Source organism: Zootoca vivipara, chromosome 4, assembly GCF_963506605.1.
Source record: "Zootoca vivipara chromosome 4, rZooViv1.1, whole genome shotgun sequence".
NCBI lineage: Eukaryota > Metazoa > Chordata > Lepidosauria > Squamata > Lacertidae > Zootoca > Zootoca vivipara.
Window position 1 is genome coordinate 65,823,559 of NC_083279.1, and position 17,469 is coordinate 65,841,027.

A 17,469-nucleotide genomic window follows, 5' to 3' on the forward strand; every position below is an offset into this window, starting at 1 on the left:
TTTTTCAGGCCGAGGGAGCCGACGTTTGTCCACAGACAGCTTTCAAGGTCATGTGGCCAGCAGGAACTGCTTTTGGTGCAACGGAACACTGTGACGAAAACCAGAGCACATGGAAACGCTGTTTACCTTCCCATCACAGTGGTACCTATTTCTCTACTTGCACTGGTGTGCTTTCAAGCTGCTAGGTTCGCAGGAGCTGGGACAGAGGAACAGGAGCTCACCCCGTTGGTGGGATTTGAACCACCGACCTTCTGATCAGCAAGCCCAAGAGGCTCAGTGGTTTAGACCACAACGCCACCCGCATTCCGGACGAAGAAGATAGAGATAGGGAACCCATGGTACTGGAGGTGGAGACACCAGGCTCAACCTGGTCCTCCCTCCACCCATTGGATGTATGCATAGAAAAGGCCATTTGAATGCTCTTACTGTTAGATTTAATGGTGTCATGCTGGAGAGCCAGTATGGTGTAATGGTTAGAGTGTTGGACTGGGACCTGGGAGACCAGAGTTCAAATCCCCACTCAGCAATGTAGCTCACTGGGTGACCTCAGGCCAGCCACCATCTCCTAGCTTGACCTACCTCACAGGGTTGCTGTGAGGATGCAATGGGGAGGAGAAGAACTATGTACACCACCTAGAGATCCTTGGAAGATATGGGTAATAGATAAATGATGATGATAGATGATAGATAGATAGATAGATAGATGATAAATAACAATCATTACCATGGAGGGTTGAAGGGTGGGATTTAAACATATAATTCATATAATTCTCTCACCTAACAGATACACGTTACCAGAACCAGCACTGGAAAACCTGCTAGATCTGGGCCCAAATGAAATAGGTCTAAAAAAAGAAACAGTAACTCACCTATGCTTTTAAACTGGCCCTTCATTGTGGATAAATTATCATGGCTAGTCTGTGGGGTTTCTTCAGTCACTCTTCTGGTGGATAGATCACCTTTAAAAACAAACCCAGTGATCTCCACATGATACGTTATAGAAACTTTAAATTCCTATTATGAAATGTTAACCATCTTAGGTGATATTTGATGTGTACAGCTGGATATGTTTGGAGTCCACAGGTGATATTTGATGGGGACTCCAAACATATCCAGCTGTACACACACCAGCTCTCCACCCAATACACAGCCCTGTTTGCGAACCATTCTCAATGGAGAGCCGATACGTACATATCTCCACTCTTGTGGGCTCCCACTTCAAACATGGTGCTGAGTATATAGACAGTGAGGGAAGGGTTGCTGTGACACGGGAGGGAGAGACACCAGGCACAACTGGTTCCTCTGACACACAGTTGCTGTATGTGCAGAGAAGGTCATTTGAACATCCCTACTGCCATAATCGATCATTACGATCATGGAGATTTGGGGAGGGGAAATTTAAGCATGAATCGCCTTCCTTTAATCCCACACCTCCACCCAAGAGATCAATGGGAAGATTTCTAGATCAGGATCCAAAAGAAATGTTTGCAGCAGGGTACATCTGAAAGAGAAACAGTAACTCACCTGTATTATTAAACCAGTCCTTCCCAGTGGATGAATGATCAAGTGCAGTCAGTGTGGTTGCTTCCGTCTCTCTGCTGGTGGATAGATTCCCTTTAAAAACAAATCCAAACCAACATACCCAATATGATATATCTTATACTGGCTTGATTTCCGTGTTCTGAAATTGTAACAATCCTGGCACCATTATTTATTTATATGATAAAAATGTAGCCAACTAGATATTTCGATTTTGAAAAAGGGCTCCTGTTGGCATCAACGTCAAGCAAAACAAAAGCATTGGCTAATGATGAACTAGTGAGTGTAAGATGTCACTCACTGTGTTGTATCTTAGGGCTGTCATATTTGAAAGAGTGAAAATATGGACACAAAAGTTGTTGAGTTTTGTTTTGCCAAAGTTGTTGAGCTTTTTGGGAAAAATCAAAAGAATAATATTTTTGAGATATTTTAAAGAAAGATCAGCAAAAAAACGACACTGCTGACATAGGTTGCCATACACCCGGATTTCCCCAGATATTTTTGCCAATTTCCAACCACACACTGCTTCCGACTGCAGTATTCCAGTAAGGCCAGGAAATTCCAGATGTATGACAACCCTATGAGCAGAAGTAATGCTCCATGGTGGCTTTAATTATACATGTTTACAATTAAATTTCATACACACAGAGATTTTTGAATATAGGTATAACAGAAAAGCAAATAATGTTCTAGCATTCCTCTGCACATGTCATAAATATATGTGGACATATCTTCACTTAGCCCCCTATGTGAAAATAACCTTTGTTGTCTGGGCAATTTCAGACATTGTGGAACAGGAAGAGGGAGGAAATCTGTGAGAACCGTCCATCCTTTCCCAAGATTTCCATTACAACATCCAAAGCTTCTCCCCCTGTGGTGAGGGCATTGAGTTCCCTCAGAATCTCCAGCTCTTGCACCTCTGCCTCGGGGAGATTTGAGCAAATTTAATTTCTTTTCCAGTGATCTATTGAAGCCTATGTATTGGGGGTGGGTGGGTGAAGGAGGAAAAGGGTATTCTTGTCAGACCCTTGCCCTCCACACTTCATCCAACACTTCTCACTTGCGTAGGAAACAGTTTGGGAGCGAGCGATCAATATTAGTTTGTTTGATCCTAATTGCGTGTTATGTATGTGAACTTTTAAGCAGAATGACTTGCCACAGGGAATAGCTCTTCGCAGCTTGTATGTCAAGCAAGCATCCGCAGCCTGAAAGAGGAACATCCTGCTAAGCGTGTTAGACATGAGAAATGATTGCATTAAGAGAATCGTAATTGTGAATTGCTACCAAGGAGTGTGGTAGAGTCTCCTTCTTTGGAGGTCTTTAAGCAGAGGCTTAACAGGCATATGTCAAGAATGCGTTGATGGTGTTTCCTGCTTGGCAGGGGGTTGGACTGGATGGCCCTTGTGGTCTCTTCCAACTCTATGATACTATGATTCTATGAATAGCAAGCACTAACCCTTAGGCCACTGGTTAGAGTCTTCCCGGATTAATGACTGGGAGCCTTTTTCCAGGCAGCAAGACAAGCAACATTTCAGTCGGAGCAATATGGTACAGCTGGGGGGGGGTCTATTCTCTATGGGAAGGGCAACAGAGGGCTCAGCATGTGGATGAGCCCAGAGCCAAAGGCAGAGGTGTAGTGGGACAGAGACAGGCATGGATGAGCTCCTGTCACTTAATCCACAGCAGGGAGGAGGATATAACCTTCTGCGTGCCAAATAAATGAGCTTTTCTCAAAGAGAAAGCCACCTGATAAGAAGAGTTTGGATTTGATATCCCGCTTTATCACTACCCGAAGGAGTCTCAAAGCGGCTAACAATCTCCTTTCCCCTCCTCCCCCACAACAGACACCCTGTGAGGTGAGTGGGGCTGAGAGACTTCAGAGAAGTGTGACTAGCCTAAGGTCACCCAGCAGCTGCATGTGGAGGAGCGGAGACACGAACCCAGTTCCCCAGATCACAAGTCTAGTGCTCTTAACCACTACACCACACTGGCTCTAAGATAAGATAAGCAGAAGAAGGGGTTGGTTGTATTTGCATGCCCAGCTAAGGGTTATATTGCCACATTTAATTAGATTTTTTAAAAAATCGAAAATTCCCTTTATTATGGACAACCAAAATGTTACAAAATAGTGAGCAAGCTCTATCATCTTTCTTTGATAGTACAGTTGTACCTTGGTTCTTGAACGCCTTGTGACTCGAACGTTTTGGCTCCCAAATGCCGCAAAAAGTGAGTGTTCTGGTTTGTGAACTTTTTTTGGAAGCTGAATGTCCGACGCGGCTTCTACGGCTTCCGATTGGGTGCAGGAAGCTCCTGCAGCCAATTGGAAGCCACTCCTTGGTTTTTGAACATTTTCAGAAGTCGAATGGACTTCCGAAATGGTTTTCGTTTGAGAACCAAGGTACATGCAAAGGGATAGTTTGCATTTCTCTTCACTTCTGGATCTTTCATTGAAGCTAACTCCCCCCCCCCCCCGCCAAACCAAAACAACTGGTCTCTGTTGGGCAATGGGTCAGCACATCTGGCTGTTAACATAAAAAGCTATTCTAGGCTACTTACTTTGTGGAACTGTGGAGTAACTGGAGATCTTCGTAATGGTGTTATCTTGCAGGTTTTTAGTCGAAAGCCCGGGCTCTGTGGAAAACAAAGTGTCTTTAAGGTCCTTGTTCAAAGTGTTGCACCAATGCTTTGTTGAAGATGGTTCTCCATGGGACAGGCCGCAACACTAGTGAGAAAGCTTCATTTTGTGAAATGATATATAATGAAATGAAAAAGATGTTAAGATATACATTTATTAGAAAAAAAGAAGCTTTTCTACTTGGTATTACAGGAGATGATATTAATAGACAAGATAAAAAATTGTTTTTGTACGCGACAACTGCAGCAAGAGTATTATTGGCACAGAAATGGAAACAAGAAGAATTACCGAAAATAGAAGAATGGCAGACGAAATTAATGTACTACGCAGAATTGGATAAGATGACAGGGAGAATTTGAAACCGACGGGACCAGAAGTCCTTGAAGGACTAAATTCAAGAAATATTTGAAAAACAACTGTAAACAACAAATCATGCTAGGCTTGCAGAAAGTTTTGTAAGGAGAACTATATGAAATATTACAGGGAAAAAAAAACATATTACACACGAGAGAGAGAGAGAGAGAGAGAGAGAGAGAGAGAGAGAGAGAGAGAGAGAGATTCATTTTGTGAGGATACAAATGCCCTGTTCATTCATTTAAACAACAGGCATGGACATGAAGTGTGGCTCAAGTGGGGGGGGGGCTGTGCAGAGCAACCCCACCCCTAATGCCATGTTCCTGCCCCCTCCATCTCTGAAGAGGTATTCTTCCTGCATTTGGAAAATGGATAGAATCTTCTACATAAATAGCGGAACATACTTAAAATCATCCTGAGCTTCCCTGAGCTTCCCTTTAGCCTCCTTGCTTCGCTCCCCCACTTCTTCTGGCTTCTTCCCCATTTCTTCCTTCTTCCCCCTTCTACTGTAGGTTCCAGTGCTATTTTCCTTAAAAAATATTTAGGGCGACTCTCATTTTGACTCAAGAAAGCCACCATTTCATAGTTCAAATCAGGAAAAATAAATACAGTAAATGGACATTGGGGGTAGCAACGGAACTTATGATTCACTGTGCTAGAGAAGAAACTAAAGTTTTATTTATTTTTTTAGTTTCTGCTCCCGTTAGATTCACAAAATGTTTAGGCCTATGCGTACCCCTGTGTACCCCCAGGAAAAAAAATGCACTGGTAGGTTCCCTCCCTTTCCCCTGGCCACAGCGTTCTCAATACTTCTTGCCCAAATTTTACGGAGTCCGCGTTTTGAAGGATGACACATTTCAAGGTCTTTTTTCAGATATTTCTATGGCAAGAGGTCAGTCATCCTTGACATCTATCAGAGTTTGGGAAGAAAAGAAACTAGCTCTTTGACACTGGCTGCAAGCTTGAGAAGGAGAGACGTACTGTACAGTGATTAACACTCCGTGTCAAAGTGTCTCTTAGTGCCTGGCGCACAAAGGATGTTCCTATGGAAGCTAAGTGCCGAACAGCTGTCATTCGGATTATCTCACTGAGCAAAGTTGAGTGGGAAACTTTTACAGTGAAAAGAAGAAGGCAAAGGGAAGTTACAGCTTTATTAAGGCAAGCAGGGGATTTGTCAGACAGCAAGAGCAACAAAAGCACTTTGCAACCAACATGACATTTATGAACCATGACATGGGATGTCTAAGGAAGTCGAGTGCCCTGTTCAATTCGGCAGTGGAGATATTCCACGCACGCAGTACAGATAGTCATGTTGAGCAGTGCCACTCAATGAAGTGAATAAAGAAGGACTTCTGCAAGTGTTTTCTCATATAACATTGCTGCATACAAAAGAGGAGGCTGTATCAGGGCACCACACATCAACTAGATAAGAGAGCATACTTGAAAGCAATTGAGTTTGTATTCAGGTTCATGTTTTTAAAAAGCAAGTACATGTTGGCATTTCAAAGGAGCATAGGAATCTGTTTTATACTGGATAAGGATCCCTCCTTGTTGTCCTTCTACTGCCAGATGAAGACTTTCTTGTTCCAACAGACTTTTGGGAACTGGCTGCTTTTAATGAAAAAGCTGGTGCCATGCTGTTTTTATTGGAATTATTGGTATGTTTTTTAGCATTTTTACACACACACACACACACACACACACACACACACACACACACACACATTTTAATTATTGCTTTTTCTATATTTTTAGTGCTTCTTATTTTTATTGCAATCCATTCCGAGTCCCACCAAGGAAAAAAGGTGGAGTATAAATATATAAATGCATTGGGCTATCTCATGAGCTGGAGGAGGAGGAGGAGGAGGAGGAGGAGGAGGAGGAGGAGAAGAAGAAGAAGAAGAAGAAGAAGAAGAAGAAGAAGAAGAAGAAGAAGAAGATTTGGATTTGATATCCCACTTTATCACTACCCGAAGGAGTCTCAAAGCGGCTAACAATCTCCTTTCCCTTCCTCCCCCACAACAAACACTCTGTGAGGTGAGTGGGGCTGAGAGACCTCAAAGAAGTGTGACTAGCCCAAGGTCACCCAGCAGCTGCATGTGGAGGAGCGGAGATGCGAACCCGGTTCCCCAGATTACGAGTCTACTGCTCTTAACCACTACACCACACTGGCTCGCTTGGAGCCAAGCGATCAAAGCACAACATGGTGTCAGTGAAATCAATTCCTTATTCAAGGAACCGAAAGAGCGCAGGGCTAGCGAACCCAGCAACAAGGCAGTTTCGAAGACCCACCTTCCCATCACTTCTTAAGGCTCCTCCTCTCTGGGGTCTTTCCCAAGCAGTCATAAACTGTTCCTGCACACAACCCCCCTCCGTTCTGCCTTCTTCATTTCTTTGTGTTCTAGGAAACTGGGGTGTGCATGAGAGACAGAGCTGGTCGCAACAGGAGGGGAAAACTGACTGGCTTCTTCAGCAGCCTGCCTCTCTGTCTCCTGGCCCCACTCTCCTCCAGCCTCTGCTTCTGCCTCAGCGTCTGAACTGCTCACCAAATATTGTTACCGCTTCTGCTTCTGACACCTCCTCCTCCCCACCGTCTGCTCCTTCTTCTCCCTCTGACCACTCATGGTCATTCCACCACCACTGAGCCTTCATCCCCTGGGGGTGCCCTCGGGGGTTCACCAGCTAGTGCCTCCCACCACTCTTCAGCATCCAGCCAGCCCATGACAATCCATCTAGCTCAGTATTGTCTACACTCAAAGACGGCAATATATTCCTGGGTTTCAGACAAGGTATCTTCCCCATCCTATCTTGAGATGCCAGGTATCGACCTTTTCTATGCAAAGCAGATGCTTTACCACTGAGCTACATCCCAAACCGTGGCACCGACGATCACTTTCTCACAGACATTCATGAAAGAACTTAAGAAATATTTTAGAAAAGGTTAGCTTGGTGACAAATGCGGCCGCAAGGAAACAAGCTCAAGAGTAGGTGAACCTGAACTAAAAAAAGAAAAGGAGAAACAGCCGATTGCTGCCCTTTGTCAGATGTAGGAAATTCCATCATGATGCTCTGCTGTGCCTGTCCTACAAGGAAATCTGAGCCAGCTCAAGACAAATGTTCAGCAAACAGCTGACTTGGTGCTCCATCTGGAGCTCGGCAGCTCCTAATGTAATTTCACATGTGCACAATGGCTCCCAGGAGAGGTGGATTCAGAGAATATTTTAAGAATCTTTCAGATTGCATTCCCTTTTGGGCGCATCACTTGGCTATGATGAAGTCACTTCACTGCCGGTGCTTTGTCTGCTCATTTTACGATGTGGACTTAAATATGTACATTAGAGATTCGGCAAATAAAAATAAAAATGCTGCAGATGAACAGAAGAAGCGGGTTAGTCTTTTGCCAAGTCTGTGACTTGGCCAGGGAAGGCAAAATGAAGAGAGAAACAAAGGAGAGGACACAAAACCACCCTATAAGAACTTGGAGAAACACACATATAGATTATATGCTGCTTCATGTTTCCCTCTTTCCTTCTCTACCTTGAAAGGTCACACTCTTATATGTAGGGTAATGGGGAGCAGATGGGGGGGATATAAGGAGAAGGTGGTTGAGAAGATTTGGCAGTGGTGGTGGATTAGCACAGGGATGGGGAAACTCAGGCCTGAGGGCAGAATGCAGCTTTCCAGGCTTCTCTATATCCCAGAATCCTCCCCAAACCATACCCCCTTCTGCCCAGACCAAACTCCTCATTGCCTGGCTAGATTGCATCTTTGAACTTTGCTCATGCTCCCTGTTTGCCTGGATGGGGGATGGAGAGAGGTATGCGAGTGAATCAATATTTTGCATCTGGCCCCTGCCCACCACTGACCTGTGGCTGCCTGTTGGGAGGTTGGCTAGAAAGGAACTGCAGCCGATTGGCTGGAAAGAGGTCCTTAACCCGATATCAGAACATTCTCCCTTCCTTACATGAGCAAAATGTGAGAGTAGCTTGAGAACATATTGGTATGCTTGATATCTCTTTGGTCTATCGAGGTGTGAATCAGACATTCCTGAATCTCTTCACAACATCGGACTGCAGGAAGCTGCTCTAGACTGAATCAGAGCAGTGGTTCGTCTTACTCAGTAGTATCCGCTGGGTGGCAATGGTTCTTCAGGTTTCTGGTTTTCATTGTTTCCAAGCTTTACCTGGAGATGCTGGGAATTGCAGCCTAAGATTTCCTGCAGGCAAAGCACACACTCTACCACTGAGCTACCACCCTTTCCCCATCCATAGGCTTTGAGGGGAAAACTTGATGCCACTTAGCCTAGGGGCATTGCCTGGAGCATGTGGGTTCAATTTGCCATATTGAACTTTCCACATAAACAACAAATGTAGTGAGATGTTCTCCAGCTGGACCACCCTAACAATAGGTGGGATGGAATACATGCTGAAATAGCAACATCGGAGCTTGGTAAGTATTTTGATCATTTATTGCTGGATGAATTTCTCAGAAAAGCACAGAAAGTGTTTCATACAAATAAACATAACTTACTTTTTGTGAGGGAATCCAAAACTGGATTAACCCGACTACTGGATTTTGAAGCTTCCATCGTCGTAGTCTGAAGCCCTGTTGAAAATAACAATAGCCTCAAATGTAGTGGATGAACTGTCTAATAATAGCTTAAGAACAACTTAGTACTAACCGCGAGATTTGATTCTTCGTAGGTGAAAACAACAGTAGGGTTTGTATGGTGGGGTAAGTCAAACCATGGTTTAGCAAGAATTCAAGAGAGCAAGAGTGCAGGTTTCTCACTGGTCATTTTGCCACTGCACATGTGCTGTGCCATGGTTTGGCTTAGGATATTGACTGAACCTGGTCTTGTGGTTTAGCTCTTCCAGCTTAGTGTAACATGCCAGGCCAATGTCACAAAACATGATCTAACATTAGTATTAATAATGATATAGTCGTTTGTGTATGTGTATTTTAATAAACACACTTGCAGATTTCCCAATGAAGATGTCCAAAATACATTGAGATAAAAGAATTCCATTAGTTTTGCACCTGAATATCTTTCTTGTTAAATTCATTCTTCTTACAACAGAGTTACTTCAGCATGGAACTTTAGTAACCTCCCAGAAACTTTATGGTTCTGTATTTAGGTGGGGAAACACCATGGCAGCTAAGAAAATGCTGTACCATTGCCACATTTACTCTCAGTATTTATGTGATTTTTGTGTGTGCAGGTTTTAAGAATAGCACAAAAATATAGACTTCACTTACTTTGTGTGGGGGAATCCGAGACTGGAGTAACTTGAGTAACAGATTCTGAGAGTGGCAAAGATGTAGTCTGAAACCCTGGTGAAAATAACCATTGCAACAGAGAGTGAACAATCCAATATTAGGTTACGGACAACATCACAATAACTGAGAGTTTGATTGGATTCTTGATGTACCAACACAATATCACAAAACATGACTTTTCATCAATATTGCAGTGACCTTAAAATGACAACACAGGCTAATCCCTTAAAGCCAATGTTTTAAGATGAGAATACAAATGTCTAAGTCACGGGTGTCAGACCCAAGGCCCGCGGGCCAAATGCGGCCCGCGAGACCTCGCCATGCGGCCCGCGAGACCTCGTCATGTGGCCTAGAGCGCCAGAATGCAGGGGGCGCTGAGCAGCCCGCCCGCCGCCCGCTGCCGCCACTGCCACCGCCGCCGCCGCACTGTGCTGCCTGGGGCCGACTCCCGCGTCTGCAGGGGGGCGTAGTTGGCCCCCTGCACCAGCCCCTCCCCGCCGCCGCATCATACCCTCTGCCAGCCAATAGGGCTCAGGGGGGCGGAGTCCAGCTGCAGCGGGAGAATTTCTCTTTGCTGGGCTTCCGGCGAGGCATCACGGCGCGCGCCACGGAGCTCCTGAGGGCAGCCAGCGTGTTCGCGCTGCCCAAAGGGCTCCTAAGCCACTGAGACCGCCGCCGCGTGAGTGCCGGGGGTTCCTGTTGGCCCCCCCCCCAGCTGAACAGAGAGAGAGAGAGAGAGAGATCGACCCTACTGCGCAAGTGCCATTCATTTCCATGGGAGTTCGCCCTGCAAAGCCCCCTGAAATGAATGGCGGCGGCAAGAGTGGGCCGTTTCCTGAGCCATTGAGCAAGGTTAGTGGCCGCTGGAGACGCAGGGAGGGAGGGAGGGAGGCTCTCAGAAGCAGCCGGAGCCCACCCGGGCAGATTAACCCTTGGGCTGCTGGGTACCATCAGCTCATTCACCCGCTGCCTTTCTTCCGCTGCTTTCGAGAGAAGTCCGGTTAGGCGGCAAGGCTGGAGTTGCAGGCTGATGCAAAGGAAGGGGCTTGAGGAGCTGGGGACGGGGAAAGAGATCTCTGCTGGCACCAGAGAGGGATGGCTGGTCTGGCAGTTTCAGCTCACGGAGGATTGTTTTCTGTTTGAGAAGTGGGGAGGCTATTGACAGGGAAGCGATCGCTCACTTTCCCTCTGGAGAGCTCAACAGCTGCTATCGGGCTGGCAGCGCCTTGAAATCAATTTTAAAGAGAGGGAAAGGGGAGGAGAACAAGCGGGGATGGATGGAAAGAAGGCGGGAGGGAGGGAGGGAGAGAGAGGAGGGAGGGAGAGAAGGAGGGAGGGAGGGAGGGAGGGGAGGAGGACAAGCCGGGAGCCTCTGAGGGGGAGAGCGAGAGAGCTAGGAGACAACGGGGAGCAGCCGCTTTGCAGCCGGCCTCAAGATCTCACATCTATACACTCTCCGATCGATGGCAAGGAGGGATAATATTTGTCAGCTGCAGTCCTCCCCCACCTTTTCCATTCTAACCCAAGAAGGGAGGGAGCTAATGTCTAAGAGGCATTTCCTCTCGGTTCCAAAAACAAAACAAGAATTAGCCCATTATAAAAGAGGAGAGAAGAACCCCGCAAGCGAGTAAAATCTAGTCAGAAAAGTTTAAAAAAAAGTTAATGCCTTGTGTTTGCCATATGTGTAATAAACAGTGTTTGGCAATATTTGTATGTTTTTTTAAAAAATTACTCTGTTACCAAAAATCATTTTTCAATAAATTGTACAATAATTGTACATTTGAATACCTACTTGCCATTATTCTGACTATGTTTTTGCTTTCAGAGCTAGTTATTACTTACATTATTACAAAAAACAGTAATAATTGAATGCAGTGACAATAATTTATAATAATAAAGAGTGGACACATAGTCCTACAGATACAACCGGCCCTTTGAGGGTGAGCAAACTGCTGATGCGGCCCCCCGATGAATTTGAGTTTGACACCCCTGGTCTAAGTACTCTGTGGTGCTGGGCAACATAGTAAGGAGTGAAGTATCATGTCTATTCTAAATAATTTCTAGATTATGAAAATTTTGTAGAGAAAGTGGATAGAATTTTGAGGCCACAAAAACCCAGCAGCATCTGAGTGTGAATTCCTCCTTGTACGCAATTTTGTATGCAATTTTGCCTGCCATATCCATTTTTTGCAAAACAATGCTTGCACTGACATTACTGTACAAAGTTTTCTCCAACAAACAAAGACATTTTTATTTGCCCAGGCATTTTAAATTTGTTTTACTGCCTGAGCCTGCTTCATAGCATTACTGCCTTTCAGGGGTTCCCCCCCTATAAAATATATGTGGCATTGATGTGACGTATGATCATTTTTACTGTTGTTGTACACCACTGAGGATTCTGTCATAATGAAGGGTGGTTTAGAAATTTTATAAATAATACAAAAAAGGAGAATATATTGCCTGCTGAATATGCATTAGCACTGAATATATAACCAGCATTTTCAGCTGTTTTCTTAGCATGACTGAATTTATACCTTGAAAACATGTGTGCAGTGATTTATGGAAGGAAGTGTTTTTCTTTTGTTTCTGCAAACTTCACATTGTCAAAGAGGCTTCAGTTAGATTGAGCTCATGCACATCATATGCTCTTTGGATTTCAGGTGGCTCATAACTTGACTTACCACAAGGGAAAACTATTTCTTCAGATGAAATGTCATTTCCAGGGAAAGGATACACAGACATGCATTTGAAAGCCTGATAAATGGATGGCCAAGTTGTACTTCGTATTGTCAACAGTGATCTCCTCTCATAAAAACCTCCCTCAAACGTTGCATCTTCTTTTTGTATGGATAGTCCTTTGAAAAATAAGTAGAAATGAGATCGGTCTTTTTTTATTCCTTTTTTTTTTAACCTTTAAAACTCAAATTCAAACCTTGAAAACTCAAAGAAAACTCAAACCAGCTAACAAGAAGGATAAAACCATAGCTCAGAGGTTTAGCACTGGGCAAAGTGACAGAGGACCCATTTTGCATGCAAAGGATCCCGGGTTAAATCTTGGTGCTTCTAGGAAGGGCTGGCAAAAACTTCTGTCAGAAACCCTGGAAAGTCAATACTGAGCTAGCTGGAACAATGGTCTGACTTAGTTTAATGTGAACACCATTTCAGTGTCAGGTTAAATTGCACCTCTTCTCTCTGCTTTTGTGGAATTATGATAATGGAATCCTTACCGTTGTGTGTATTTGGGGAGGTGGAGTATTAGTTTATCATTAAATGAGGGTTGTGTTCAGCATAAAAGCTTTTCCTCTCACATAGATTATGAATGTTTATGTTCTTCTGCTCACAGAAAGAGTACTGTGCTCTCTGGTTAGAGCCGGATTTTTTTTTTTAAAGTGAATTTTTGAAATGCCATTTCAGACAATGTTTGCATTACCTCCGGATTTGTCCTTCAGTATCTCTCCATCCATGTACCACTGAAGGTCGGGCTTAGGAAATGCCTTCCTTACCACACAAGTAATATTAGCCTATTAGAAATTCAAAGGAAAGCAAGTCAATAATGGCTTGGCTATAATGCTGCACTCTGAAGCATACTTACAATGAACATTACATTTCAGAGTAATGTTGGATCTTTGTGTGGGATAATCAGCCTCACATAGCCTGTCCTTTTGTACTTATTTATTTACAGCACTTATGTGCTTATCTGCCAAGGTACCCAAGGTGGTTTACAGTTTTAAAATACCCAAACAAATACATGTTATTAAATGTAAAGTTGCCCTGTGGGTGGCGAAGAGACTGTCCAACTGATTACTGGAACAGGGACAGACCTTTTCTTTTGCCTTCCCCCCTTGATTTCTCCTTCTTCCCCCACAGGGAAGATGGTCTAAATCACCATAGTAAAGGTGCTATATCCATCAATAAATCAATAAGATGTTTGAATACTTCAGGGCAAGCTTTACAGAAACATTCAGTCTTTGATCCTCTGTCCCCATAATCACCCTTAACATTTTCATTTGCAGGTGTAATGAAACCACTAAAATATTACCACTAAAATAGTTCAAAACTTGAAGGAAAGGATGATCATAGCTGTGGCTCCATCTGGCATGTGGTTTGTCGAAAAGCAGAGAGGATGTGGTTTGGTACCCAGTTGACAGCGCTAAATATGAGGACAGCATGAGCAGGTCACAAGAGCCTTATTCTTGATGTATATAATACAAAATACTAAGCTACCTAGAGAAAGATGAGCTGTTAAAAAAACCCGCTTTTACCTTCATAGATCTGCTCGTACCTGTGGAGTGTTTTGTTAACTGAAGTTTTAAACTGAATGTGATCTGAGGTGCAAAATATAGACAGGGACTTGACATTTCCAGCCGTTTTGGAAAGCTCAGAGCTGTGGGTGGTTGCTATATTTTTTACTGCCCCCCTGTCGACCATATAAATAATTTATTTCACTTTTCTCTGCAGGTAGAAAACTGAGAACAAGAAAAGTGATAGGAAGATGGACAGATATAGGAACAACAACACATGAGATTCAAATGACTCCTTAGGCTATCGAAGAAGGGATTATGTTAAAAGATGGACCTGGGTTTTCAAGCATATCAAACTTAGGAAAAATGTTATGATCTGAAATGAGCCAAAGAAAACATTTTATTTTAAAATTAAAATAATTTTGTTTTAATACAGAAATAATAATAATAATAATAATAATCTGGGATGCGTAGATTTTAAAATCTGAATTAGACAGGATAACTACTGGAGCCTTCTTTGGGAGTTCTTCTTGCATGTAAATATATACAGTTACCAGTGTACAAAGCTTGCCTGACAATGCATAGAAGGGATTGGTAATGGGAGTGGCCTGCTCCTGAGATGATCCCATTCATAAGAAGGGAACGACATGGAGGAGAACGACATGGGCCTTATACTGAATCAGAGTATTGGTCCATCTGGCTTTTCATTGTGTACATCAACAGGCCTCAACTCTCCAGGATTTCAGAGAGGGGGCGTTATGAGCCCTGGAGATGCTAGGAATTGAACATAGTGCCTTCTGTGTGCTTCCAGCTCTATGATTCCATGATTCTATTCAAGGCAGATGCTCCGTCACTGAGGTACAGTCCTTTCCCTGCGGTCAGGTAAATCCTGAAACAGGTTGCTTGTAACAAAGGACAAGGATGAGATAATGTGTTGTTCTTTTCTATTCTTTTATGCTGCCTGCAGATGTCAAAGAATGAGTACCGGTACTTCAAACTAATGAGCATTCTGAATTCTTTCCTTCAAAGGTTCAATACCATCCGAGGGCCACATAATTACTGGTACTAGGAGGGAATTCTGACTGGATGATTCCAAATTTGAGGGGAAAATATTCCCAAATCAGTTGCCTTAGCGGGTTTTCTTGTGGCCGAATTCTCAATTTTGTCCCATTTGATTGGATGACTGGAGCAATAAAGCTATGCACTAACTCATGCATTTGTACCTCTAAATGTACTCACCTCTCCTGTGAAACTTGCTTGGAGGCCAATAGAGATTTCTGGTTTCACTTGAGCACAGAAAGAAAATACACGTTTACATTAATTAGACAGCAGCCAAATAAGCACTGCAAATTCTTGCACAATAATCATTACTTTGCATTTATGAAATAGATTCAAATAGAAGCACACGTGGTAATAGTAAGAGGAGATGATGTTCAAGAACAGTACTACAGATACTAGGATCCACTCAACAGCCTAGCAATAGCTCTGTTATGGCTTTGGTTTCAACTCCCCACTGAGTACAGTTGCTTGGGGGAATGAGACTAGGCTTTCCTTATATCTACTTTGCCAAAATCTGAAGGGCACTTCACAGAGGCTTGGCTACTAAAACAACTTAAGACATTTTCTGTCCACTTCTTCCCATGCTGCCACCTGCATCCTTTCTCAATCTTGGGTCCCCAGATGTTGTTGGACTACAACTCCCATCTTCTCTAGCTAGCAGGCTAGGGATGATGAGAGTTGTATTCTGACAACATCTGGGGACCCAAGGTTTGTTGCAGATATTAATATTGCACAGCATGAAGAAATTGGATGCATAAAAATGGAATAATTTTGAAATATAAATGGTCTAGATCCATAAGTATTATTCAAAGTTCTTCGAAAAACAGATACAAAACAATGATACATCCAGAAATTTGTATAAAGCACATGCATATTCAAGCATAGGTTCTTCTTAAATATGTAACATAATTGTTATCAAAGCTCTGTTTCTTTCATATCCTGCATTAGTCTGCATCCAGCCTAAGGTTATGCAACTCCTGGAGAGGTATCTTATCATATCCTTCTCTCACTGTGCCAAAAGGCAAAGGCAACTACCTTTCAAAAGTGAACTAAGGTTAAACACTCATGTGAAGGCCAGCAGAGAACATTAACAATTAATTTTCAACCCAGCTAGAAGCTAAGAGAGCTCTTTCTAGCTTAGAATATTCCAATGAAATTTTCCAATGTTAAACCCTTAGCAACACACATACAGGCATTCTCCATTTCAGTGTGCAATTAAACAATTAATAAAGTTGAGCAAGGTTGCTCTAGAGCAGGCATGTCAAACCTGCGGCCCTCCAGATGTTTTGGACTACAATTCCCATCTTCCCCAACCACTGGTCCTGCTAGCTAGGGATCATGGGAGTTGTAGGCCAAAACATCTGGAGGGCCGCAGTTTGGAGATGCCTGCTCTAGAGGGTCAGGGAGGCTTTCTGAACAAGGTGAGGTGGGGCACAGATGACTGCTGAGAAAGAATTTGCCACAAATTGGGCTTGGATCCTAAACCAAGATAATTTAAGGAAGTCCCCAGAAGGAAACTTTGCTGTCTTTTATTTCCTTCCCTGAGCAGCCCCCTGAGCCATGTCCCACATTTTTTCAGGAGCAACTCCCCCTCTAGGGAAGGCTATGGATTGGTGGCAGAATATCTGCTTGGTCAAAGGGTTCACTCCCCAGTATCTCCTGGTTGTTGTTTGGTCGTTTAGTCGTGTCCGACTCTTCATGACCCCATGGACCAGAGCATGCCAGGCACTCCTGTCTCCTGGTAGATCTGGGTAAATATCCCATGTCTGAGGACCTGCTGCAAGTGACTGCAGACAGTACTAAACTAGATGGAGCAATGATTGACTCAGTACAGTGGTACCTCAGTTTAAGTACACAATTAGTTCCGAAAGTCTGTACTTAACCTGAAGCGTACTTAACCTGAAGCGAACTTTCCCATTGAAAGTAATGGAAAGTGGATTAATCCGTTCCAGATGGGTCCACGGAGTACTTAAACTGAAAGTACTCAAACTGAAGCATACTTAAACTGAGGTATGACTGTATAAGACAACTACCGTATCTATGTTCCTCCATAGATACTTTCATTCTGTGAACTCCCTTCAATTCACTTAGATTGGAGTCCAAGGCAATTTTCCATCAATGGCAATGCTCTATGGGCAAACTCAGATTGCACGAGTTGATGAAGCTGTCCTCAGAGCACCCCATCTCAAGCCCAGGTGCCAAGCACTGGGCATTCCAGCACACTCCAGATATCATAAGCCACTGGTACACCAGATCATCAGAGGATTTGGGATAATATCAAACATGCTCTGGATTGCAATGCTGTAGAGCAGAGCCAACAAAGGGACGCATTTCCCGAGACTTTAAAAGGCAGGCATTACT

At 43.6% G+C, this 17,469-nt stretch overlaps 1 protein-coding gene across 1 annotated transcript in view; it reads right to left on the reverse strand.

The window, feature by feature from the left end:
* Positions 1-17,469, reverse strand: part of CD96 (CD96 molecule) — a 30,246-nt gene that overhangs the window by 6,442 nt on the left and 6,335 nt on the right. The window contains exons 3-10 of the mRNA XM_035116383.2: positions 15,289-15,335; positions 13,239-13,329; positions 12,490-12,663; positions 9,788-9,862; positions 9,059-9,133; positions 4,096-4,170; positions 1,525-1,614; positions 870-959 (exon numbers count right to left, since the gene is read on the reverse strand). Coding sequence (XP_034972274.2) covers positions 870-959; positions 1,525-1,614; positions 4,096-4,170; positions 9,059-9,133; positions 9,788-9,862; positions 12,490-12,663; positions 13,239-13,329; positions 15,289-15,335 — 717 coding nt within the window. The remainder of the gene's footprint in view (positions 1-869; positions 960-1,524; positions 1,615-4,095; positions 4,171-9,058; positions 9,134-9,787; positions 9,863-12,489; positions 12,664-13,238; positions 13,330-15,288; positions 15,336-17,469) is intronic.